At 37.7% G+C, this 27,028-nt stretch overlaps 1 protein-coding gene across 4 annotated transcripts in view; it reads right to left on the reverse strand.

The window, feature by feature from the left end:
- Positions 1-3,715: 3,715 nt before the first annotated feature.
- Positions 3,716-27,028, reverse strand: part of LOC129721766 (serine/threonine-protein phosphatase 6 regulatory subunit 3) — a 30,833-nt gene continuing 7,520 nt past the window's right edge. The window contains exons 3-16 of one of the 4 annotated variants that reach the window (XM_055674687.1): positions 19,689-20,011; positions 18,601-18,680; positions 18,085-18,529; positions 17,877-18,024; positions 17,453-17,602; positions 16,655-16,799; positions 16,448-16,589; positions 16,267-16,385; positions 16,037-16,202; positions 15,648-15,977; positions 15,521-15,588; positions 14,795-15,460; positions 14,351-14,737; positions 3,716-6,073 (exon numbers count right to left, since the gene is read on the reverse strand). In XM_055674687.1, the coding sequence (XP_055530662.1) occupies positions 5,722-6,073; positions 14,351-14,737; positions 14,795-15,460; positions 15,521-15,588; positions 15,648-15,977; positions 16,037-16,202; positions 16,267-16,385; positions 16,448-16,589; positions 16,655-16,799; positions 17,453-17,602; positions 17,877-18,024; positions 18,085-18,529; positions 18,601-18,680; positions 19,689-19,745 (3,255 nt within the window). In that variant the 5' untranslated portion in view covers positions 19,746-20,011 and the 3' untranslated portion in view covers positions 3,716-5,721. The remainder of the gene's footprint in view (positions 6,074-14,350; positions 14,738-14,794; positions 15,461-15,520; positions 15,589-15,647; positions 15,978-16,036; positions 16,203-16,266; positions 16,386-16,447; positions 16,590-16,654; positions 16,800-17,452; positions 17,603-17,876; positions 18,025-18,084; positions 18,530-18,600; positions 18,681-19,688; positions 20,012-27,028) is intronic. The other 3 variants (XM_055674688.1, XM_055674690.1, XM_055674689.1) reach the window with 3 other exon arrangements.

The raw sequence follows: 27,028 nt of genomic DNA on the forward strand, positions 1-27,028 counted from the left end.
CATAACTTCAAAATAATCATCTGAAAGGTAGACCGAAACTATCTTCAGAGTAATTCTCGCTGAAACTATGCCACTAGGTGCACAAGGTCTTTCAAATTTGATATAAATGCACATAGTTATTAGAAATAGAGAAAAAATGATAATGCCATTTTTGTTTGATCGAATTTGTTTACCCCTTGGTCACCAAAGGGCGAAACAGTTTTCAGAAAAGTTGAAATTTTATCAATTCTTGATGTATTATTTGAGCTATATCTCTAAAATTCGCTATGTAAAGTATTACAAGTAGCACTTTTCTGTAAAGAGGAATGATAGGGCTTTTATTTGAATTAATCAGAATTTTGGCCGCCATCTTGAATTTGGCCGCCATCTTGGACTATTTCCGAAAAATGCAATTTTGACCGTGTTCGCAACTACCGATTTTCGACCTGAGACCAGCATTGGAAAGCTGAGAAAAAATGCTATAAGATGCAAGAAAAAAATCTGGTGAGCATCAGTTTCAACCCATCACTTGAACCTATTTTCCAAGCTGAGTATTAAAATATTCAACGTACACCGCGCTATCAACGTAGTAACCTGTCTGCTGTGACCAAGTGGATGCACATGTTATAACCCTGCTAGCTCGAATATCATAATCGATTGATTCTACAACTAGTACGCCACTACTTTTTTTTTAGTTTAGTGAGAACAATAAATACAACTCTATAACTTTTTCTTTGGTTGCATTGTTTAGGTAATCTTTTGTAGTTTTTATAAAAGAAATGATTTTAAAAAAATGAGCTCTTTTAGATAGGTATCCGCTCTATTATCGTCAGGTTTCATCCATTATCATCCGTGGGGTAAATGATGTCCTAGAGCGTTATTTTTTTGCATGATGGTTCTTCATAATGCAGAGCATCTTCCTGCAAAAAATTAGTTCTCTTGTCTTCATTAACCCCCCGGACGATAATAGGTAAAATATGACGATAATTTAACATTTTTTTTAACTTAAAAAAAATTTTTAAGTGTTATTTTCTCGGAAAGACAAAATTACTATCTACAACTTTATCAAAGACGTCATCCCAATCAAACAAACTGTTCTGGCTCTAAAAATATTTGTAATCATCAATACCTTACCAAAATACCATTTTTCAATAGCTTCTCAAAAATGAGTCGTGTTCCGAAAAAATAAACCAATAGCACAAAATGGCGTTTTTGTATATAGAAAGGTCTATGCAAAGTTTCAGCCAAATTAAAAATTACAATTTAAATAAAATATTTCAACTGGGACATTTTTTGTGGAACTGCTCTGTAATAAAAAACATTGCTTTGTTAGTATCAAACCAGCCAGTGTTGTATTCGTTATTCTCACTAAACTCAAAAAAACAGTAGTGGCGTACTAGTTGTAGCATCAATCGATTATGATATATGGAGCTAGTATGGCTATAACATGTGCATCCACTTGGCCACAGTAGACAGGTTACTACGTTGATCGCGCGGTGTACGTTGAATATTTTAATACTCAGCTTGAAAAATAGGTTCAATTGATGGGTTAACACTGATGCTCACCAGATTTTTTTCTTGCATCTTATAGCATTTTTTCTCAGCTTTCCAATGCTGGTTTCAGATCGAAAATCGGTAGTTGCGACCACGGTCAAAATTGCATTTTTCGGATATAATCCAAGATGGCGGCCTGGATTCAGATTACTTCAAATGAAAGCCCTATCATTCTTCCTTACAGAAAAGTGCTACTTGTAATACTTTACATAACGAATTTTAGAGATATAGCTCAAATAGTACATCAAGAATTGATAAAATTTCAACTTTTCTGAAAATTGTTTCGCCCCTTGGTGACCGAGGGGTAAACAAATTCGATCAAACAAAAATGGCATTATCATTTTTTCTCTATTTCTAATAACTATGTGCATTTATATCGAATTTGAAAGACCTTGTGTACCTAGTGGCCTAGTTTCAGCGAGAATTGCTCTTCAGTTACGAGATATTGAAAATTTGGCTTGGGTGACCCATCTTGCCCCCCCCCCCCCCCTTACCCCTACCCTCATCTAGAGATAATGTGTCGTAAGAGAACATCCATAAAATACGTAACGCTTGATGAAAAGGGGCAAAAATTTAAAAAAACGAATAACAAAAATTGAAGATTTTGAAGTTTTTTTAAATGATTCGAAAATAAAAAAATAATATTACCCAAATAAAAATAATTTCAAAAAAAATAAAAAAATAAAAAAAAATTAAAAGTTTAATTTTTTTTTTTAATTTGAGAAATTAAACACATACGTGTAGGTAAATCAATAAACACTGATCAAAATTTTTCTTTATATTTAACTGCAATTACATCAGGAATAACTACAAAATATACATATTTTTTTGCAAGAAATGTGTTTCCTGAGGCAAAAATAAATTTCTTCTTAATTATTCTAAAACAACTAAAAACTTAGGTAAAATAAATAAAAAACATTTTTTTTCTCTGATTCGATTATATATAAAACTCGATTATATATAGTGAAAAAAATCGGAGACTATATATAATCGAGTCCGACCTGTAATTCAAATGGGGAGTGTACCAGAACCGAAGACGACAGTTGTATTGAAAAAGTTTGGTCAACAGGTGCTGGTCTGGCAAGCCGTTTGTACATGTCGTATTAGCTTATTACGCCAAATCTACTCTCCAATGGCTTTCCGATAATTATGTCAAATTCGTTGAAAAAAACCTCAACCCAAACCAAATTATTCCAAACTGCTGCCGATTGCAGGTACATGGCAGAGATCAAGAAGAGTTGGTTAGAAGCTCCCAAAAGAGCACATCAATGACATGGTAAAATGCACAAATTTTGATCTTATTTCTTTGAAATAGCTTGACGTTGGTTTGTCGGTTTTTTCAAATTCTTTCACCAATAACTTTAGACTCACTTAAAACGATACTAATTTGAACAATTATCGTTTTTTTTTTCTATCGATGCGATTTCTGGTTATGGGACATTAGAAATCGTCTGTTTCGTTAAAATTACTATTGGTTGACTAATTCAACAATAATCGGCATTGAGCCTGAACTCTTATTAAACTTACCTATATGAAATTTTGTGACAAAGATTCACTTTTTCCTTCATGTAAGCATGGTGGTGGTGGCTTACTGCCTCTGTTTTGAGCTCGTGTTTCTGCAATCTGCATTCTATTCGCACACTTTCAAAAGTGTTGACACTGAACTCTGCGCTTTGATGGAAATGTGAATGCGTACAAATAATAGGTCCACGCTGCGCTGGACAAGATCTGATCGCTCACTAATTACCTTCCAGCGATTTCGCATTGTAATTATTATTCACCTTCAGATTGGAAAGCCCGTTTCCATTGGGCAATTTTTGTGACTGTGCCGAGGTTCGCTTAAGGTGAAACGGGATTGCGGCCTTTTCCTATACAATTTTGAGGTTAGAGTTCTTTTTACTTTTGTAGTTTGAGCGTAAAAAAATCGGCTTCCACTAAATAAACAGCGCTCAAATTGCTACTTCAGGCATGCAACAGTTGTGAAAACAATTGATCAAAGTTTCATGTACGTAGTCTTCATAAATCAAGAATAAATTAGATTGCAAAATTCGAGTTGATCGCGACCACGTCCCGATTCACCTTAAGGCAAAGCAACGATTTAACGGAATGCTTGCGACTACCTAAAAGATCCTGCGTGAGTAGAATTTCCACTAAAACAAAGAAAACCAAACAAACTATCAAATTGTGGACGTTCACATTCCTTTATTCATATTTTCATGGTACTTTAGAAAGTGGCACTAGCTTACATTTGATTTATATATATATGTATATATCAGAACATTGCACCATTTTTTGTTTATCATGTCTCTTTTAGCGAGAAATTGTATTGTGTTTCGTGGATGTGTGTGAGTTTTTTCTTCTTCTTCTTTTTCTTTTCTTGTATGTATGTGAATGTGTGAATGAATTTGTGTCATATATCTGTTTAAATTCTAATGCTATCACTGAAACGGTTGTCTGATTTTTCGTCTTCTTTTGTGGTTTCAACTGTTTCGAATTACGGTGTAGTTGTTAAATAATAGTTAGAAAAAAAAACTGAATCCTATGCACAGCGAGCAAGATATGTTCAAACATTCGATTATTTCTCTTTCTCATTTTTCCCAAAAACAGGAAAGCATAAAGGAACATAAGAGCAAGCAACAAACAGAATGATATATTTTGAGCAACAATTTCGGTTAGAACAAAAACACTAGACTGGACGACGTACGTAAGAATAGAAAGTAAAATACGAAGCCTTAACTAAGCGTGATAGGGGATATGAATATGAGAAATTATGCTGATTATAGTAAAAGAAGAAACAAAAGTAGTTTGAACTGATAATATATAAAAAGTATTTCTTCTTATTCACTTAACGTATTAAAGAACATCAACACAAAACATTACTACAAACAGGGTTGATCATTCGAATCAAACGAACGCTTTCATGTTAACTTAAGGCTGTGTGCATTGGCAAACGAAAACAAATATCTAGAATTTTTTTTTTCTCCAACGCTCTTTCAATCATTTTGCCTCTCGTTATTCTTTAGTTCATGCTGGAGAGCTTACTTTAGTGGAAAATTAGTGCTAATAAACTCGTACATTTCACTTGTAAATTTTCTCATTTTCGTTTTGGCGGAAGCTTTGTTTATTTTATTTATTATTTGTTTTACACTACCCTCACGATTTTCCTTTCAAGCAGCTCCTTTGCGATCAGTCACTCGCTCTGTAGAGCGACTAACACAATGAGTTATTTTCATACGTAAAGAAACAGCACAACACTGATTGCTTTCAACTTGCTTTCTCATCGCTATTTTTTTTAAACTGTTCCTGCATTTTTGGCTTATTTTATGCATAAAAATACATTGAGTCACGTTTTGTTTAGTTGCTTATCTAAATTGAATTACAGAGTATGAGTGTAACAAAATAGGGGAATTTAAAAGTTCGTAATAGTAACTAAATTGCTATTTTTATCGGACGAGGATACTCCCCAAAAACAGTCGTATTCACTGCTGCTTCGCAAGCCATAATTTGGTTACATTTTCCTAATACAATCACAATTGGTCTTGTCAGTGGCGTAGGAAGCACACTAAGTTAGGGCAAAGGGTTGTCTTTCCTCGATGCTAAGGTAGTGCTGCCGTTTGTGTGAACGGCCGGTCGCTAATGGGTATACTACGTGGTGTACAAGGCAGAGTGAACATAAGTTAGTAAATAATTGTACAATAATGTATTTATTTGGCGTGCTTCCAAAGCTACTGAAAGACACAAGTTTCTAGAAAAACGTTCTAAACACTTCAGCACCATATTGAGCGCGGGAAACGCGCTAACAAACTGTACCACAAAACAAGCATAGCAGACGGATTTTATAAATTTAACGGAAAACAAATTGGGCCAAACTTTAATGAGAATGTATGTTTTGTATACGTAAGAACGAACGTCTCACGGTATTAGTAGAAAATACACGTGCAATAAAAATATTTCTCCTCCCTAGTAGGCATTCCATTCTCTCTGCAAGTAAGCGCATTTTCCTAAATACAAGTGTATAACAACCAGACTCACTGATCAGTTCACTGTTCGCTGCAAAATTGATCCTGTTTAATTCGTCCAATGAGTGTCGCTTTTAAAGCCGCTCATTGTCATGTAAGTGTACGCTTTTTTCTTGGATTTGCCCAGCAATGTAGGCCGACCAGTTTATCTGTTCAACATAATGCTATTTTATACTGTTCCATTTTCTAATGGCACAGTTGGTGGTGGTGGTGGTGGCTGAGGCTGTGTTTGTTGAGGCTGCGGAATCACCGTTTGGCCCGGCAACTGTTGCTGGAACACTTCGGCCGGGAGCTTCGATGGATCAATTGACGACGACGAGGTGTGGATCTGTACTGTACTGTTGCTGGTACTCCTACTGTTACTACTATCGATGGTCTCGACTGCTATTACGAGGTCAGAAGTCTTTGTTGCTGTGGATGGTTCCAAGGCCGCTGCATCTGCTGTCGTAACGTCGCTATTGCTGCCCAGCGGGGGTTGAGCTGGGCTGTCACCAAAAGGCGGTTCCGCTTTGGATGGTTTGCTAGAGCGAAAGGAAAGCGGACAGAGATTATTTTTTTGGAATTGTCAGATTCTGAAAAATTTTAATCAAATTAAGTTATGTTTAAGTAACATCAATTGTAAATTTTATTTCATTTGCATTTGGATTGCATCCAAATCTTCCGAAAGAAGCGTATGTTATTTTCGGTAGTATAGTACGTGCTATTCAATCATTTCAGGTTTCAGCGCTCAAATCCTTCCAACAGTTTTAGAGCATAGCTAAACCACATTGACTGCTTTCTTAAGGCCCCAATAAGTATGACTTACGGTTTATCTTGACGTTAAAAATTAATCCTCAAATCTTAACCTCTTCACCAAGCTCTGACTCTGTAATGTCATCCACAAAATCTACAACTTTGAAACCTTTAGCTTCTAAACTTTCGAGTAAATCATAGGTCACAATAAAAGACCACATAAGTGGCGAACATACTTCTCATTGAGGGCAACTTTCCGCAGCTGCAACAGCAGTGGTGGGCACCGCTAGTCGAAAATTTAGCGACGCTAATCGCTAAGCCGCTAACCGGAAAATTTAGCTCGATAATCGCTAAACGCTAAACCCATATTAGCGAAACTTTCGCTAATCGCTAACTTTTTAATATCTAAATAGTCATATCGCTATATTTATTGTTCGTGTTTTGTAGGATGTGGACCACCTTGATTTTTTTTTTGGTTAAACAAACGAAAACAATTACTTTTTAAAGCTATTCACAATAAGAGGTTCACGAAACGGTATTCATATTTGATTTTGTAAAAACAAGAATAACAAAAGTTATCTAGCTTGCATTGAAAATAGATACTCTTAGGAATGTTCTCATAAAAATTCAATTATTATCTGAATCGAAAAAGTAGAACCAAAGTTATCATAATTTAAAGCGCATTGCAATTTACCAAAGTTCTTGGTGTGCCGAAAATTCAATCTAGACCTTGTGCTTGTTCTTCAAAATGCTCCTGTATGGGTGATGCTGATGATGATCATCATTCGAAGCAATTTACGTACGCCATCAGCAATTCATAGTTTATCTAAATGTTTCTATTGTCGCTTCTATACAAAATTTAGCGAATTAGCGATTAGCGTTTCGAAGGCCAAATTTTAGCGACACTAACAGTTTCGCTAACCAGCTCAAAAATAAGCGAAATCGCTAAATCGCTAACTGAATTTTAGCGTCGCTAATTAGCGAATTAGCGGAATGGTGCCCACCACTGTGTTAACAGTTATATACCAATATTCCTATTTACGGCCGTATCGTATTCGCACGAAAATATTGTAACGTTCGAATACTCTTTTATTAAACTCATTCGAAAACGGGAATAGCATTTTCCAATACGTTCAAGTCGAGTCGTATGGAAGTCATAAAGGACCATAAACAAGAATAAGGGTGATAGATGAGCTCACCAGCTCGAAAGTGATGTCCCCTTTTGCAAGCATGATGTGAATCTAGTTGATGATGCATGTGTTTCACATTTTCCTTTAGTACTCTTTCCAGTATCTCCAGCAAATTTGAAGCGGGATTGTGCGGAATGTTACTTACTTTACTTTACACTTACGGCCACAGACCGATTATCTATCCAATGCCAAATCCAGAATACGCCGCCATGTCACTGTCTTTGGCTGCTATTCTCTAATCTCCCCTAACACTCATTTCGCGAGCATCCTTGCACACATCCAACGAGTGCGGGGCCTACCATGAAGTCGACGGCCTCTATCGGGATTTCTGCTAAATACAGTCTTCGCTGGTCGTTCTTCCGGCATTCTAGCTACATGCCCAGCCCACTGCAGCCTGCCGTGTTTAATACACATAACTATACTTAACTAACGCCAATTTGTACAACTGGTACACGTCATGGTTCATGCGTCTGCGCCAAACACCATTTTCTAGTTTTCCACCAAGAATTGAACGCAAAATCCTACGCTCAAAAACACCAAGAGCTCGCCGATCGACCTCTTTCAACGTCCATGCTTCATGGCCGTAGAGGGTCACGGGAAGAATTAGTGTTTTGTAGAGTACAAGTTTTGTAGGGGTTTGCAGACTACGGGACCTCAGCTGGTTACGCAATCCGTAGAAAGCCTTGTTTGCAGCTGCTATCAGCCTTTTTATCTCACGGCTAACCTCGTTGTCACATGTCACTAGTGTACCCAGAAAATAGATTCGTCGACTACTTCAAAAGTTTTCCTATCTAACATCACCTGAGCACCAACATCCGTTGGACTACCACGTTCTCTACCAGCCACCATGTATGTCGTTTTGGTAGAGTCAATGATGAGGCCTATTCTCGCAGCTTTTCTCCTGAGAGGTCCGAAGGCCTCTTCACTGCTCTACGGCTGATATCAATGATGTCGATATCGTCTGCAAAACCTAGAAGCGTGAGAGGCTTCGTAATGATGGTGCCGTTTCTTTGCACGCCGATTTTCCGTATAGCACCCTTCGATGTTGAACAATAAGTTTGACAGCTCGTCTCCCTGCTTCAAACCATCTAACGTTACGAAGGAGTCCGATATCTCACCCCCTATCCTGACGCATGATGTAGAGCTTTCAAGGGTGGCACGTATCAGCCCAATTAGTTTTGTTGGGAAACCATGTTCGAGCATAATCCGCCATAACTCATTTACTCTTACTGTATCGTACGCTGCCCTAAAGTCAATGAACAGATGGTACGTCTGCAGGTTGAATTCTTGAAAGGATCTTTCGCAGGGTGAACATTTGGTCCGTAGTGGAGGGTCCCCCTCGAAAACCACATTGGTAATCGCCAACAAAGGTCTCCGACAACGGCCTCAGTCTATGGAACAGAATACGGTAGAGAATTTTGTAAACGGTGTTGAGAAGGGTTATGGCCCGATAATTACTACAGTCGGTGGCCTTTCCTCTAACCAGTCCGAGGGCAATACTTCATCGGACCACACTCTTAGTATGATCCGGTGTAGAGCACGATACAGCTTTTCGCTTCCGACTTTAAAAAGTTCGGATGGAATGCCGTCCTCACCAGCTGCCTTGCAGTTCCTCAGCTCTTTCACTGCTTCCTTAACCTCGTCCATGGATGGTGGGTCCACAGCTTTGCCATAATCCTCAATCACAATACTGCTCCTTTCGACTACGCTGTTTTCTACACCATTTAACAGCACACTAAAGTGTTCCTTCCAACGCTTGGCCACCTCCGTTCTATCGATAATCAGGTTCCCCTCCCTATCGTTGCACATGACAGGGGCTGACACGTTCCGGTTCCTAATTCCATTAATCTTCTTGTAGAAGCTTCTCGCATCGTGCCTAGAGAAGCAACCTTCCGCCTCCGCAAGAATACGCTCCCAATGCTGTCGTTTCTTCCAGCGATGGAGTCTTTTTTCATCAGCTCTAGCTTCTCGGTATCTTCCTACGCTCTGACGAGTAACAGCCGTGTCCAACATGTGAACTCAGGCGCGGTTCTTTTCATCCATCACTCGCTGGCACTCAGTGTCAAACCACTCATTGGACGTGGCTGTCGCAGATGTACTCAACACTTCTCCCGCTGTGGTGGTGATTGTACTGTGGATATGCCTCTTCCGATCATTCAGGCTACCTCCAACTTGATCCTCAATCCGCTCATCAACCTTCCACAGGTACTTTTTAGCGGGATGTTACCATCCATGAACACTTTGCTCAGCACTCCAAGGTTTTAAACTGTATCTGTGGATCTAGTTTTAATAATATCGCATAAGAAATTCCATCTTCACCTGCCGCCGAATAATTTTTCCTAGTGTTCAACTCTCGTAGAATTTCTTAATCCTTCAGGATAATTTCATATCCTTCTCTCTCAAATCTCTCTCTGGGTGGTTAGCTGCTGGTAGGTCTACTACTCCATATTTGTTTGCAATTTTACTCCATCTGTGTTTTTGCAACACTATATAGTTGGTACTACTTTTGTCTGGTTCCCATATGGCTTGGTAGACAGCCGCCAAGTCTTGGTTCCACCATTTTTTCAATAAATTACATTTTTTTATTTTTCACTACATACGAGCATTCCTCCGTTGCTTCTTCAAAAATGTTTTGCATCAGGTGTATAGATAAATTGCGGTCTGATTAATTTTTTTTTTCAATAGCTGTAATTTGGTTTATTTTTCTTGAAGATTTTTCTTGAGAATTCTTGAGATTTTTCTTGAGAAGTCAATCTTTGCTATTTGTTTTTCAGAGCTGATCACTAATTAAATGGGTGATCACTAAGGTCTTCGTTCTTGACACCCTATTTACTTCTACGTGCAACACCGGAAGTGGCGAGAGTTAAATCTACTCATGGATTTCTTTTGTCCATTTTGCATAACATTGCGATGGTGCGCGTTCCAGTCGCCTCTAACCAAAGAAAAAGCTTCTTTATCTCTTCTGTGGCTACAGTATTATTGTTTGGTGGTAAATATGTTGAGAATAGAAAAATCGGTTCAAAACCATTAGTTATATGAACTCCAGGAAATCGAAATTAAGTACAGGGGTTTTTTTGCACATTATAGTATAGCCAATTCCTACTCCTCCATATCCATTTGTTCTTCTATGTGAAAAAAAATTGAAATTTTTCATTCTGAATAGCTTATGTTTTTTGAGAGCCAAATCTTTGGCAGAATCTGTGCGTTGTTTTCTGTCATAATAGTGTAGAGCTCCTCCTTTGTTTTGTTTGAGCGTATGCTCTGGATGTTATTTCGAATTATGTTTAGAGTTTTACAAGCCATTGGAAATCTGTGAGTCTGTTCTGTTGGTATTATTATTTCAAGGAGCTTCTGCATTTATTATTTCATTAATTTTGCCAAACGTATGAATGAGGAGCTGATCGGTTTCAATTTCCGTTCTAGCCTGTTGCATCTTGGTACTCAGTTGGTCATAAGCGACAGCAACTATGTTTTAAGCCGCACTTGTCTAAGCAAATCCACTCGGAGCTAGGCCAATATAGCTTCTATTACTGTGGCGATAACTATGTTATCTTTGATAAATTATTTTGATCCGCGACAATCCTGTGAGTAGTCTTGGTATGAACACTGTTTATTCACTCTCCGAGTCTGGTTCATGGGAGAAGTTTTCCCGTTCTTTTACTCTAGCCGGTGTTATAGCTACCCACTGTGTCTGCAAAAGCTCAGGAAACTCTTCTTCTGACTCTAGTAGCTGAAACTGGTTTAGAAGCTTAGGATAATAAGACTCTGCTTCCGCGTAGTTTGCACCACGACTTCCGTGCAGTTCGGATCCTCCACTGGATGGTTTTGATGACAGTTTGGACATCGAGTTGATCTTGAACAATTTGTTCCAGAGTCGTGATTTTGACGACAGTGTTGAGACCTCGCTTTGGATCTGCAGTATTTTATTTGATGACCAAATCTCCAGTATTTTTTTAAATTGCTTTATGAGAAACACACACATTTCTGCATAGCAGTTACATTTATGGATGCGTATTGGATTCGGAGTTTGTTTGCCCTTTATTGTAATTTCTTGAGTTGTTGTTTTTGTATATGATTCTCTCGGTACTCCATTGACCATGAATATGGTTTCCTTCAGAGATTTAGAACGAATATTTCTAGTTTGAATTGGTTGAAATTTATTCGCTCCACCTTTGAGTACACCGCATTTGATTTTAGCTCAATTTTGAAACGAAATCGTCCCAGTTTTGTGATTTCATCGAATCCGTTGCAACTTGCATCGGCTAGTATTTACTCGATAGCCACCGGGTGGGGGGAAAAGGTTTCTAAAAACACGAGGCTCCAACAAAACTATTTTTTGCTCTTGTGCCTCTTCCGTGTTTTTCGATATGGTGGTTTGCTGTCTCGACAACATGTTTGAGGGTTTTCCCATGTTGGTCGTTTGGGTTGGCCCTGGAACCCCACCAATTTTCCACTTTTATTCCATCACCCTATTTTTTTTATATTTTACTGCTCTCTTAAGTCGCAAATTTAAGCTCAATTCAATAAAACATTATCGACGCTATATGCCATTTCCTGAATTCATTTATTTATTTGTTGCAACACTGCAAATAATTCATCAACACCTGCTAAGTTGAAAGCAGACACCAATATATTTTCCGAATCATCCCACGGCCGAGTCAAAATAAGCGCTTTTTCATGCCCCAAAAGTGTCGAATTTTCCAAATAAAAATCGAGTTGGAATAACTAGATAGTTTTGAATGGTGGCTTAGCAATTTGCTTGTGTGAAAACTCCAAGTTTTTAAATGCATTTTAACTCTAAAGGGAACAAAAGTAGACTAATTCTACGAAATGGATTTTGAAGGTGAAACTATGAACTTTCATCCTAAACGTGTTGTTGTTGCATATATGTGCAAACAAGGAAGTAGGGTGCCTCCAAAAAGTGTCATTTTAGAACGAAAAAATACCTGTAACTTTTTTCTCTGAAAAGATAGCAATTATCTATTAGTGTCAAAATATGCAGTTTTTTACGCCCTAAAAGTCACTCGAACACCGCTTTTAAATCCGAATAAAGCTGAAAAAACTAGAGCAATAATAGTGTCATTTTTCGACCCAATTTGTTAAAATTGCCCTAGAACAGTGAAAAAACGAGATAGAGCAATAATTTTTCTAACAAAGTTTCATTAAATTAAATTAGCTACAATTTAGTGGAAGACAATATTGCTCTATGTCATAAGATAAAAAAGTTACAATTTTTATTTTGAGTACAATAGGACCACCCTAGTAACCAGTCATACCAAAAGATAGATTCCTCTTAGTAGAGTAACTTTCTAGAAGACAAGAAATCTCTAGCATCTATGGTTTCCGACTTACAGATTTTTGTCGTGAAATTTCACGATTCCGACCATAGTGAGCCGAGTCCGACGAATGAGTTTCCATCATCAAATTTAGCATATCAGAATTAAATAGGTTTTCTTTTCTTAACAAAATGACTCCCTCTTATAAGAGTCTCACAATCAAATAAGTAGTTAACTTCGGGTCGAAGTATGTTTTCCGCTTGTAATTCTATAGTCCAATTTCAATTTGATCCCGATTCACTCGTTGAATTAACTGCACAAATTTTTGGTTTTACTGCTCTCTTAAGTCGCAAATTTAAGCTCAATCCAAAAAAACATTATCGACGCTATATGCCATTTCCTGAATTCATTTATTTATTTGTTGCAACACTGCAAATAATTCATCAACACCTGCTAAGTTGAAAGCAGACATCAATATATTTTCCGAATCATCCCACAGCCGAGTCAAAATAAGCGCTTTTTCATGCCCCAAAAGTGTCGAATTTTCCAAATAAAAATCGAGTTGGAATAACTAGATAGTTTTGAATGGTGGCTTAGCAATTTGCTTGTGTGAAAACTCCAAGTTTTTTAATGCATTTTAACCCTAAAGGGAACAAAAGTAGACTAATTCTACAAAATGGATTTTGAAGGTGAAACTATGAACTTTCATCCTAAACGTGTTGTTGTTGCATATATGTGCAAACAAGGAATAGGGTCCAAAAAGTGTCATTTTACAATTTAGTGGAAGACAATATTGCTCTATGTCATAAGATAAAAAAGTTACAATTTTTATTTTGAGTACAATAGGACCACCCTAGTAACCAGTCATACCAAAAGATAGATTCCTCTTAGTAGAGTAACTTTCTAGAAGACAAGAAATCTCTAGCATCTATGGTTTCCGACTTACAGATTTTTGTCGTGAAATTTCACTATTCCGACCATAGTGAGCCGAGTCCGGCGAATGAGTTTCCATCATCAAATTTAGCATATCAGAATTAAATAGGTCTTAATGACAGCCATATTCTGATATTATGGGTTACCTTTTTTGTTTTCGCTTTTTTAATTTCATTATTGCACTCAGGGAGTGTTTTTCTATAGAAAGCTTGATCTGGGGCACGTTTTGTAACGTTAAGCATTTTTCGAGAATTTTTAATAAGACGCTCGGATTCAACCACGGCACATTACTGTTAGAGGACGAATGATTAGCAGTTTTTTCATTTTTTCTTGTTCTTTCAGTTATGTCATGCAAATGTTGACATTGTTTGTTCAGTTTTAATTTTTTTGTGCCTGTTTACCTGTTGAATACGTAAATTCTATAAACATAGCTAAATGATTCCTAAACTTTTCTTTTGTTTGCATTTGAACTACTCCGCCTACGCAAACTACATTACCAACACCTTCTTCAAAAATCTTCCTCTTTCTTCGAATGATAACGGTTGATAAAGAGCCAACACAAAGTAATACGTTAAACGTTTTTTAAACACATGACAAGCAGTGTGCAGTGATAGAATTTTATCAGAATACTCGATTATTACATGCCTTTAAAATATGACCCACCTACCTATAATCCACAGCGTCATCGCATACAATCGTATCTAATGCATCTTCAAACTCAAGACTATCACCACCGGAGGCCGGCCCATTTGAGGTAACGATATCAACTGGTTCCATCGTAGAAGCATCTAATTTCTCGAACTGTTCAGTAGTTCCAACCAAGTTGTCGGTACACCTGTTACCAGCTAGTTCAGCTTCCGTGTTTGCTAGCATCGATGAAATCGACTGCTGACAACTACTGCTATTGAAGGAATCTATTACGGGTACGGATAATGGCACATCGTTTGCTACGTTACTATTCATAGCATCATCGTTTTCATTGTGAGCGCTATTGGTGGTTGCATCGGTCAGTTCTGCGCTGGCAGGATCTACGACGTTATCGTTGACTAAGACACTGTAATTGAAATAGATATTAGTAATTTAAACTGCGACTGTCTGAACTCTACCGTACTTTGAGCTATTGACAGCCTCATCCGTTATTTGCGAAGTAGCCGTATCCGCCGTGAACGGATCGTTGCTCTTATTGGTAAAGCTACCAAAGGCGATGTTTTCGTTATCATCGAAGATAGCCTTCGATGAGATGTCACTATCTGCCGCTTCACTTGCAGGTTGTACTTCCGCGAAGTGCGAATCAAAATCAGCGAACCTATCCGACCCGAAGTTAGCCCACGCATCGGACATTCCATCAGCTGTCTGCTCAATACTGCCAGCTCCATCGTCGGCACCCCACGGGTCCGCACTCTCCGCGCTGGCACCGGCATCCGTGTCAACTGAAGGCCATGCGTTCTTATTGATAAACAAATCGATCGCACTTTTGAGATCATCATCGAACGGCCGGTGACTGCCACCGCCACCATCGTCATCACCCTCGGAATCAAAACTCTGGGTCGGAACACGATTACGGTTTGCATAGTAGTTTCGGAACTCATGAAATCGCTCGCTACCGTCCTCCTTTTCATCCTCGCCGAACATACCGTCATCCATGCCGGACGAATTAAATGCATTTGAACTACCTGGAAAGCCCTCGTTAAACAACTTGGTAAGCTGCTCGATGACGTCCGAATCAACAATCAGCTCAAACTTCTCGTTATCGATCAGATCATCGATTGACGAACTACTACAGAAAGGGAGCGGAATTAGTAATGACACAGGAGAACATCTCACATCGTAAACTTACTGAACTCCCTTGTGGAATATAGAAACGTCGGACGAAAAGTCTTTTTTCTGATATGGATCATTGTCAGCCTAGAAGGAAAAACAATCGGATTACATAATCCATAAACTGTGTCGAATATAACACGCACCAAAAATCGCTTCTGCACTGCTAAAATGGTGCTCAGCTCGCCATTTTCGTTGTCTACTATATCCCGCCAGCGGTCTTTGAAGTCGTCGTCCGCTTCGGAAAGGGACGCATCGACTAAGGCACAAAATTCTTCCGACACGTTCATGTTAGACACGAGCGCATCGAACATCTCGATCAGGTGACCCATGTAACCGAGCCGGCGACACTTGCGTGGTATATTTTGCGTTCCTTCTGCTGCTGCTGCTGCAGTGTCCACCTTCGGTTTTTGCATCTTCTCGTTGTAGTGCCACAGGTCTACCAACAGGAAGACGAGTTTGCTGTCGCAGATAATCTGTGTGAACGGAAAGGCCCATGTATACTAGTGACTGATAATTGTTTGGTTAAACTCACATGTCGCTGTAGATCCGAGGTAAGCAACTTCGATTCACCTTCTTTTTGGTCGAACGCTTGAATAGCGTAGTTGACGCAAACCTTGGCTTGACTGTGCAAAAAATTGTTCCAACAATATTGCTTAAAAAGATTGAGCAATGTGCTATAAAAATCTGTTCCACATATTCTGTTGAAAAATATATAAAAAAAATTAGAGAAACATAAGATGTCATGATCGTGGTACTACTTACGTCCTGATAACATCACTGTTTTCGGTTTCTATTAATACTGTAAATAAATTACAAATCTGAAGTCTCACGTTTCCTAGAGGTGGTGAAAGTATGCCGACTGTGGTAATAATGTCGGGTTTCTGTAAGAGAAAAGCTTAGCTTTGAAAGAACGACTGTGTTGAGACGGCAGCAGGTAACAAACCTGAGGCGGATTTTTCAAAATGTGGATAAACTCAAGTATTCTGGGGTGTATGACATTCACTAAGCGTAGCACAACGGTGTCGTGGTGTTCCTTTTCAGCGTCAATTACCATCTGGAGAGCAGTATCGGAGACCGGCTCTTGTCTGAAAGTGTAGCGGTACGCTGTTGAATAATGGTCATTGGTTATAATGGTAGCGTAAAAACCTACATAATTGTATTCTCCAGCAGTCGGAGTATGATTCGAATTCCACCAACGATAGCGCTTTCCTCGGTGTTCTCTTTAAGTATAATGTCCAGTAGCAGTTGGGTGGTAGCTTCGTTCTCAAGTGTATTCAGAATGGGATCGGATGTTACTGCAAACGGAAAACGACAAATTACAACTTATTGTAGTACAGAACTTATAACTTATTATTCTTTAACTGCATATATGTGATAGATTTTCCAATGATCCAAACAAAAAGTTAACGCTCGACAAAGGAGGAAACTTAGGCCAAAACTCGTTTACGGTAGAAGTTTTTGCTTAACAAACCACTACATAAATCAAACTGGTAGGCACGCTATAACTGGTATTTATTCACTTAAAATTGCTCAAATGCGGGTAATATAACATAATAAACAAAACTAACTTATCAAAAAACCGGCATATCAGTCAATCGAAGTGATGATCGTCACGCTACTCAACTTACCACTTACTCTGAAGTGAAATATAACTGTTTTAAACCTAGGGCTTACGTACATTCATATTTGTCAAAGTCATCTACTTCATTCCGATTGAGTGATACGTGCCGCCTGTCTAAAATAATTTAATCGCGAGCCATCTAATCCTGGTTGCAATCAAATGTGTGTTTTTAGACACGATCGGATCTGATGTTGAATAATAATCGAACCAAAGTAAAACAAGAACAGAGGGGAAAAGTGGAAAAGAAACAGAAACAGTGCAAAGAAAGAATCCTCTGGGAATGACGAGCTAAGAAAGCAGCCATAGCGATCACTGACGGTCATTTACCTTGAAAGTGGGAGGATATCTTGCCAAGGATCGTCGGAATGGTTTCGCTAAGGTTAAACTTGAAGAAGTTGGTCTTCTTCAGCTCAGCGGGTAGAATCTTGGACTTGAAATTGTCAATCCGCTTGAAGGTGGAGTGGAGTTTGCAGTATCCTTTAGATATTTTTTTTGTTAATTTTGTTTTTTTTTGTGATAGACGGTTATTTTTTGCACATTTTTGATTAATGTAGTGTTTTGTTGTACGGTATCAATTTTGAACATTTAATTTTTTGTTGGACAGGAGAAAAGTAGAAAAAAGAAGATATATAACTAAAATGTATCGTTTTCATACTAGTTAGAGCAATGAATTTGGACGTTGGGTAATGCGGTGGGAGAAACAGTCAGTTACCTGTAGTGTGACAAAACAATGAAGCTACTTCATACGTACCCTTGTCTTGTCTCTCGTTTTGTCGTTTGCATCTTCCTATCTTGATTAATTCGATTAAAAATTGTGCGACATTGTAGTGTTTCTGCGTTTCACCTGGTAACTTCAACAAGTTGATGATTTCAGCAATTAAATTTTGCTCGTTAAGCCACTGAAATTGGAATGATTTTTCTTTAATTCTATTACTAACCAACTAGTTCCGATTACTAACCTCTAGCAGTTCCGATTTGAGCTCGGCGTCTTCGATATCGGTGATGTAACACAGTAATAGATCGGTTATGACCTGGTTGCCAAAATGCTTCAGCATTGTGTTGAGGAAACCTTTTCTAGACTTGATAAACTCTAATACTTGTAGGCACACTGACTTATAAGAGAAATAATCTTGTTCGTTACGTTTTGATATGAGCATCCCGAACGTTTTACAGAAGAACGACGTCAGCAGCGGATTGAGCGGTGGATCCCGGTGCAGGAAGCTGTACAGCTTGTTCAGAAAGTTCTGATTCTCGACCAGATGAGTAATGAAGGACGGTACATCACTGGTAAGTATCTCGCATGCCATATTGGAATGCATGAAGCGAATATTGTCCTCGAGGTCGGCTGGTGGCTCTTGAATTATCAGGTCTATCAGTTCATCGAACACTTCTGTACGGTTTAAGCTGGCGGGTAGAAATAAAAGAAGAACAGAAGTCACTTATTTGAAATAGGGAAATATTAAAATAAAACTTACTATTGAAGTAGCTTTGTGTTCTGTGATTTACATTCCTGTAATACGTCTTCATATTCGAGTACATCTTTCAGTGTGAGTCCCTAGAAAAAAAAACAAACCACATAATTAGTGTTGTAAACTATACAAACATAAGAATTGCTTAAAGTTAGTAATTGATTTATTGTTGCAACGTTTTGTAAGACTTCATTCCCCGTGTAACTGCGATTAGCAAAGAATGAACAGCTTTTTTGGGTGAAAATCATCTACATCCAGCAGTAAGGCATCGTGCCAAAAAGGTGTGTTTCTTCTAACGAGAAGATTTACCCGTCAGGAGATATCACGCATTTCAAAACCAGCCAGCCAGACATAATAGTAGTTCGTGCGCTCGTTGGCTGCGAGTGTACACACCGGATAGCTTGCTCTGGGATGCGCTTTATTGCATAGTAGATTACTCTTGCACGATATTACGATAGTTGCCCGAGGCTGGCTGACTGACTGACTGTGGCGGTGGCTGCGGCGGCTGTCGGTAGCAAGTAGAAGGGCGGGCAACAGACGACAATAGTATCGGTGGTAGAAAATAGTCGAACCATGACCATCGTACACTACCGAACCACAACCACAACAACTGCCTCCTTCATGCACATCGTGATTGCCGGTTTCAGTTCGTTGAGTACATCATACTGCTAGGTTCTTTTGTTTCCGTACTAATAATTTGCTGCTTGAACTTTCTAGAATTGTTGTCGAAACTGCAAACGGACGTTTAGAAGGAAATACAAGCGTGTAGGAGGTTGTTACTATCTAGCAGTTTATATTAGTTAATTTTCTTGTCTTCTTATCTTATCACTTTCTTTCAAAAATGCGTCTTTCCGATCAAACTAAAATCTAAATGTCATCACTAAAGCTTTCGTTAATAAAAACATGATGACCAGTTAAAAAAACTTTAATGAATGAATTGCATCTATATCGTTAGAAGTACGATGACCGAAGAGCGCAAAGCAATTTAGTGAGCAAAATATTGAAAAAAGTCTAACCCGCTTGCGTCTAAATTCACCCAACAACAACACACGCAGATGACCCCTTTCGGTTGTGACGAGAGCACGATTACTCACCTCCTTAGTAAGTAGGCTGTCTATGTTGGACAACGAGTTTGCACTGTCCCAGAACATGATGCCAGTTGTGGCTGGTGCTAGGGTTGGACCGCTGTGAAAGCAACTGGTTAACTTGACCGGCTGGTTCGGATGTCCTTCCTTTCCGTATGTCGGATGGGGCTCAACGCCAATTTTACTAGCTAGTTGATGGGTTTTCTCTATCGCACACACCGTTTCTCCAAAACGAAATCTCCGCAATCTATCCCATACACTTTGACGATGATATAACTAGTTTAAATTTCAATTTTTTTCCAATATAACACGTTGACGGTGATAACACAGCACTGAAATTGAGAAATGAAACAGAAGAAAAAACAGTTTAGTACTCGTGGTCAAAACAGATATCTGCCAGAGCTATACTAAGCGCACCACACCACCACACAGTTAAGCGGTTTTTCGGTTTCTAAACAGAGCAAAACCGAGCTCTCGAATCTTGCACCACAAACAGAGAAGACAGCAAAATTAATGGCCTGGGTAAGCCAAGATAACCACTCATCGGTAGGCGCGGAGACGGTCTGGTCTAGCCAAACGAAAGTAATTCTTCCTGGGCTTATTTTTAAAACATCACAAAAATCGAACCAAAAGCCAAGCAGGAATTTACAGAAATACCCTACTGACATAGACATCGATGTTAATGGATTAGAGCCGTTTAGTAGATGTTAAGTGTGCAGTGCCTGTGCTAGCACACAGCGACAGGTTTGCCGCGATGAGAGACCGCTCTGCCTAAAGTCGGAGCAGAAGATAGTAGTCGTAACCCGTTACTCTCCCCCTGGTGACGTCACGTTTATCAATCATTCAACGCAGCGGTCTACATTTCTCGCTTAGTCTAATGGCAAGTGAATATCGAAAATACGACGTTTTAGCCGCTGCTTGATGTTAAACTATGCGTGAAAAAAACAAGTTTTTTATATTAAACAGAACAGCACATGGTAATCATTACCGTTATAGATGTACATATACACGAGTATATGTGATGTGTAAATACTATCAGTGCCAAAACCTATTAAATTGTGTTGCAGGTTGGAAGCTGTATTACGAGAACATTCAACTTAATCTCGATTCACAAAAAATATATAGGTATACATTTTTTTTTGTAAAGTATAAATGTCATAAACTAAAAATCAGATGGACTTGTTCCTGTTTGATAAATCGTTAAATTTAGATGAACATATTTTCCAGTTCGCAAATTATATAAGTCCCAGAAAATCAATTTTTGGCAAAAAAAGTTTTTTAAGGCAACATCAGATTTTGACGATTCATGCATACTTTGGCCTCATCCATTTGACATAAAAAAATGATTTCAAAAATTTTAAGAACTGTGCATTTTGTTCACCGGACAAAAAGCCGCTCGGAGACTCCATTTCCCAAAGTCCGGTTGATGTCAAATTTTGCATGAGGGCTTTTTTCGAGAAGACGAAACTGTTGAGCCCCACCACGGCAAAACGACATTTGAAAAGTCGTTTTTATTGGCACCTTACTTCACAGATACATGTGAGCCGGCATAAAAAACATCCACTATTCGGTGATCGACACGACAAGGTGATTTTGCTACACGACAATGTCAAGACGCATGTTGCTGAAATGGCAAGTTCTGTGCCACGCACCATATTCACCCGACATCGCTCCATCAGATTTTCATTTGTTTCGATCCATGAACGATGGCTTGTCAAAGCAACACATACTTTTTAAACCCTAAATTTGCAAGCAGGATTTCTTCCTTGAAATTTCTTGCCATTCAGACTCGTAAATGCTTTTTGAATCGTGAATTGTAACCATTATGACTACTGTGTCAATAGCTTGAAACTGCCATATAAATACTCTAATTAGCATTTCGGGGTGGCCAGTGGATTTACAATTTTTAAATCCCGTTATTTCCCGGAGAGTAATTAAAGTTTTTCCCAGGTCCAAAAAAGAAATGACAAATAAATACAAGAGCGTATGTATTGATTGAATATATTTTTGTAAGAATTTTATTCCATTGAAAAATTGTATTGAATTGTTGTTGTATTGAAAGGGTCACATTAGTTCGGCCAACATCCATTTGGTGCTGGTGATCTTTCGAATTTTCATGGCTGAGGAATGCAACTCGGCCCATCGTGTAAAACTTAAACGAGGCATTACACCAGACACGAGGGACATACTGAGGCTTTTCGAAAAGACTGAATACCACGGAAAGTATTCCATGTAACGTGCAGAAGACTACATAATCATTTTCTCAAATGAGTGCGTCTTGAACTGTCCTACAGATCAGACGTTTTTTCGGTTGCTTGCGGACTGGTCTTTGACTGCCTATAGCTTCAAAGTTTGTGTTTTGTCAGTGTGTCTTTGAAAGACTACCTGAAAGTTATTTCCCATCAGTCTTTCTCAAGACTACCTACTTTTGAATTTAACATTTGTTTTAACTTTTTTCGTATCACCTGAAATGGCTGGACGGAAAAAGAAACCTCGCATCGCTGCGGGGAGGAAAAGAGAGGCATCTCTTTCTGACACATCGAGTGTCTGTAGTGACAATCCTTTTGATATTTTGCCTGAGCAAGAAGCTGGTGAAATGGAAGTTATTAATAATGAAACTATACAAAATATAAAATCTTTAAAAAAGGAGAAAGTTCCATCTATTGTGGTAACTATTTCTTCTAAATTTAATATATTCAAAAAGGAACTTTCAACGTTTGTTTCTGACGTTAAAGTTACCTATCAGATTGGCCGTAGAGGTGAATGCCGCTTATTAGCCGACTCAGTAAAGGGTCGTGATCGTCTTGTTCAGTATTTAACTGACAAGATGTACAAATTTTTTACATACGACACCAAGAACGCCAAGCCGTTCAAGGTTGTCTTGAAAGGTCTCACCAACGATCAAACCGTTGATGAGATCAAACTTACTTTAACAGAATTACTTGGCATAGCCCCTACCCAAGTAATTCTAATGAAACAAAAATCACGAGGCGAAAACAGTCAGAAAACTGGAATTTCCCTTGTTAATTATTTAATTCATTTTAACCGCAATGAGGTTAACAACTTAAAATTTTTTGAAAAGGCACATGCTTTGTATAATGTGCGTGTAAAGTAGGAAATTTATAGGAAGTATTGGCGGAGGTGAAAAGCATATCACCCAATGCCGTACTTGCCAACGTTATGGCCATGGTTCCAAATTCTGTAACATGGACCAAAAATGTCTTAATTGTGGAGACTCTTCTCACAAAAAGGACACATGTCCTGTGAAAGAGAGTAAAAATTTTCGCTGTGCGAATTGTAACGGCAACCATATGTCAAATTTTTATCAATGCCCAGTCCGTTTAGCAATTGTTAAGGCAAGGCAAGGTAAACAAAATTCAATTTCTCAATTAAAACCAACTTCAAAACAAAATTCTCCAAGCGTACCAGTGACGCATAGTTTACCTACTCCTTTGCATACCCGTTTAACATATGCACAGGTTACAGGTAGTTCGAACATTCTACCGCCTAATGTTGGTAGTTCGAAAATGACCGCTAATATGGGTAAGCAAAACACGCTAGAAAATAATTGTACACCTATCACCCCAGCTAATATTGCTACCGAAAATATTTTTTCTAATGTCAACTGCCTGGGGCCTATTACGGCAGGTAAACTTTCTTTTTTGCAACAGGCAATGTTCGATCTTATGAACGCCATGTTGCAGGCAAAATCAATGTTTGAAGCCATTCAAATAGGCACAAATTTTACTATTAAAATTGTTTCTAATTTAAAATTTAGCAATGATTTTAAATAAAACAATTAAAATATTAAATTGGAATGCTCGCTCATTGAAGGCCAATGAGAATGAGCTTTTTAATTTTTTAACAGTAAATAATGTTCATATTGCAATTATTACTGAAACATTTTTGAAACCTAACATTAAATTAAAATATGATCCCAATTACGTGGTTCATAGATATGATAGGATTCAGGGTTCCAGCGGTGGAGTTGCAATTGTTATTCATCGCCGAATCAAACATCGTGCTCTTCCCCATCTTGAGCCGAAAGTTATTGAAACTTTGGGAATTGAAGTTCAAACTGAACTTGGGATTTTATTCATTGCCGCAGCATATTTACCATTTCAATGCACACGCGAGCTGAAAAATTATTTTAAAGGTGATTTACAAAAACTCACCAGAAATCGTTCGAAATTTTTCATAATCGGCGATTTTAACGCTAAACATCGTTCATGGAATAATTCTCAAAGTAATTCCAATGGTAAAATTTTAATCAATGATTGTTCTTCAGGATACTATTCATTTTTGTCTCCGAATAGTCCTACATGCTTTTCTTCTGTAAGAAACCCTTCAACAATTGATTTGGTGCTAACAGATCAAAGTCATGTATGTAGTGATTTGATCACACATGCTGACTTTGATTCTGACCATTTTCCAGTAACTTTTTCTTTATCACATGAATCAGTTTTAAACCCTATGAGCTCTGTTTTCAATTATAGCAAGGCTAATTGGGAAAGATACAAAACTCATATTGAGAGAAATTTCAATAATGAGCTTGATTTGCAAAACGAAGTGAATATTGATTCCGCTTTGGAAGCATTAAAATGTGCAATTGTTGATGCCAGGAATTATTCTGTTCCAAAGGCTCAAGTGAAATTTGATTCACCAATAATTGACGAAAATCTTCAACTTCTAATTCGTTTGAAAAATGTCCGCAGACGTCAATATCAACGTTCTCGTGACCCTGTTTTTAAAACTATTTATAAAGATTTACAGAAAGAGATTAAACATAGATTTACTCTTCTGAGAAATCAAAATTTTGAGGCTAAAGTTGAAAAATTGAAACCATATTCAAAACCTTTTTGGAAGCTGTCGAAGATTCTTAAGAAACCTCCAAAGCCTATTCCAGTTTTAAAAGATGGTGAACGTTTTCTTGTATCCAATGAACAAAAGGCTCGAAGACTTGCTCAGCAGTTTGAGAGTGTTCATAACTCAAATTTGAATTTTGTGAGTCCAATTGAAAATGAAGTCACACGTCAATTTGATTTAATTTCTTCCCAGAATTTTTTACCTGCAGAAATAATTGAAACTAACTTGAATGAGATTAAATCAATTATTAAAAATTTCAAAAATATGAAAGCACCTGGTGACGATGGAATCTTTAATATACTAATCAAACATCTCCCTGAGAGCACAATGGAATTTTTAGTGAAAATTTTCAATTGCTGCTTCAAAATTGCATATTTTCCCAAATTATGGAAAAATGCAAAAATTACTCCAATTTTAAAACCGGATAAGAACCCAGCAGAAGTTTCAAGTTATCGACCAATCAGTTTGCTTTCTTCAATAAGTAAACTGTTTGAGAGAATTATTCTCAACAGAATGATGTCACACATCAACGAAAATTCAATTTTTGCAAATGAACAGTTTGGATTTCGCCATGGGCATTCCACAACTCATCAATTGCTCCGAGTTACTAATATGATACGAGCTAACAAATCTGAAGGTTATTCCACTGGAGCTGCTCTTTTAGACATAGAAAAAGCATTCGACAGTGTTTGGCATAAAGGTTTGATTGCGAAATTGCAAACTTTTAGTTTCCCAATTTTCCTAATCAAAATTTTAAAAAATTATCTTACTGACCGAACTCTGCAGGTTGCCTATCAGAATTCCAAATCTGATAGATTTCCTGTCAGGGCAGGTGTACCTCAAGGTTCAGTCTTGGGTCCAGTCCTGTACAACATATTCACTTCAGATCTTCCTGATTTGCCTCCAGGATGCACAAAGTCATTGTTCTGCGATGACACAAGCATTTCCGTAAAAGGAAAAAGTCTTCGTGTCATATGCAGTCGATTGCAGAAAAGTTTAGATATTTTTTCTTCCTACTTGCAAGAGTGGAAAATCTCTCCCAATGCTTCTAAAACTCAAATGATAATTTTTCCGCATAAGCCTAGGGCTTCTTTCCTCAAGCCAAACAATAATCACGTTGTCAAGATGAATGGGGTTATTTTAAGTTGGTCTGACAAAGTTAAGTACTTGGGACTAATTTACGATAAAAAACTTATTTTCAAAGAACACATTGAGAGTATACAAGCCAAGTGCATCAAATATACGAGATGTTTATATCCTCTCATTAACAGGAATTCTAAACTTTGTTTGAAGAACAAACTTTTGATTTACAAACAAATTTTTAGACCAGCAATGCTTTATGCTGTACCGATCTGGTCAAGTTGCTGTTCAACAAGGAAGAAAACGCTCCAAAGGATTCAGAATAAAACTCTGAAAATGATTTTGAAGCGTCCTCCTTGGTTTGGTACACTCGAATTACATAGACTTACTGGTGTTGAACCATTAGAAGCTGTCAAATAAAATTATTAACAATTTTCGACAAAAATCGTTGCAATCCTCAATTGCTACGATAAGCTCTCTTTATAGCCAATAAGTTAACAATTAAGTTAGTTGTAAGTTTACTTCCCCTTTTCTGACAAGTAGGTTTAAATCCCTACGAACGATAAGTCCTAATTGCGAAAGCAAACAAATCCTAATAATGAAAATTACAAATTTCTAACAGTGTTGAGAAGTCACCATTTGTGATTGGACACACATACTCATTATTTACTAATATTTATCATAAATACTTAAGCTACTAACAAATCCCCCCCATTTAAAAAAAAAAAAAACATTTTCTCAAACTATTCACCAATTCACTTTTAACCAAACTCAAGATTTAGAGCCAATGTGTTTTCAGATTTTTTTTACATCAATATTAAATTTATTTTGAATTTTTATACTTTTTGTCATTTCAGACTTTTCAAAATTAGTTATTGGTTTAACCAAACAGATTCGACAACTATCGACAATTGTTCAAATTATTTCCTATCATTCCAAGCCTTGAGAAATTTCATTGATTATTTTTAAGCTTTATTACAGATTCCAAGTTTAACTAAAGTGATTATTCAAAAACTTCAAAATACGTCTCACTAATTTAAAATTGAATTTTAAATACAATTGTGGATTTTTTTGAAAATTAAGTTGAAATCTCTTCCAGGGTTTCTTTTTCTTATTTTCAGACAGACTGGAATTCAGCATTTTTTGCTAAAATTGTATTTTTACCATTTACGACTTTATTTTCTTCTCGCCAATTTCAAACTGAGTTTTTTTTATATGTCTGAAGGAAATTGGGCAAAAGTGCCACTGTGACAAAAATGTTTTTCTCCCGATAACTTTACACAGATTACTCATTAAGCTAGTTGGCAAACCTGTGCCCCAATTCGGAACTACATGGTTGATGAAACCAGTGACCGTTTTGGGATTGGTACTCCATATCTAGTATGGAGTTGTGAGGTAACTTC

Source organism: Wyeomyia smithii, chromosome 2 (genome assembly GCF_029784165.1).
Source record: "Wyeomyia smithii strain HCP4-BCI-WySm-NY-G18 chromosome 2, ASM2978416v1, whole genome shotgun sequence".
NCBI classification, from domain to species: domain Eukaryota; kingdom Metazoa; phylum Arthropoda; class Insecta; order Diptera; family Culicidae; genus Wyeomyia; species Wyeomyia smithii.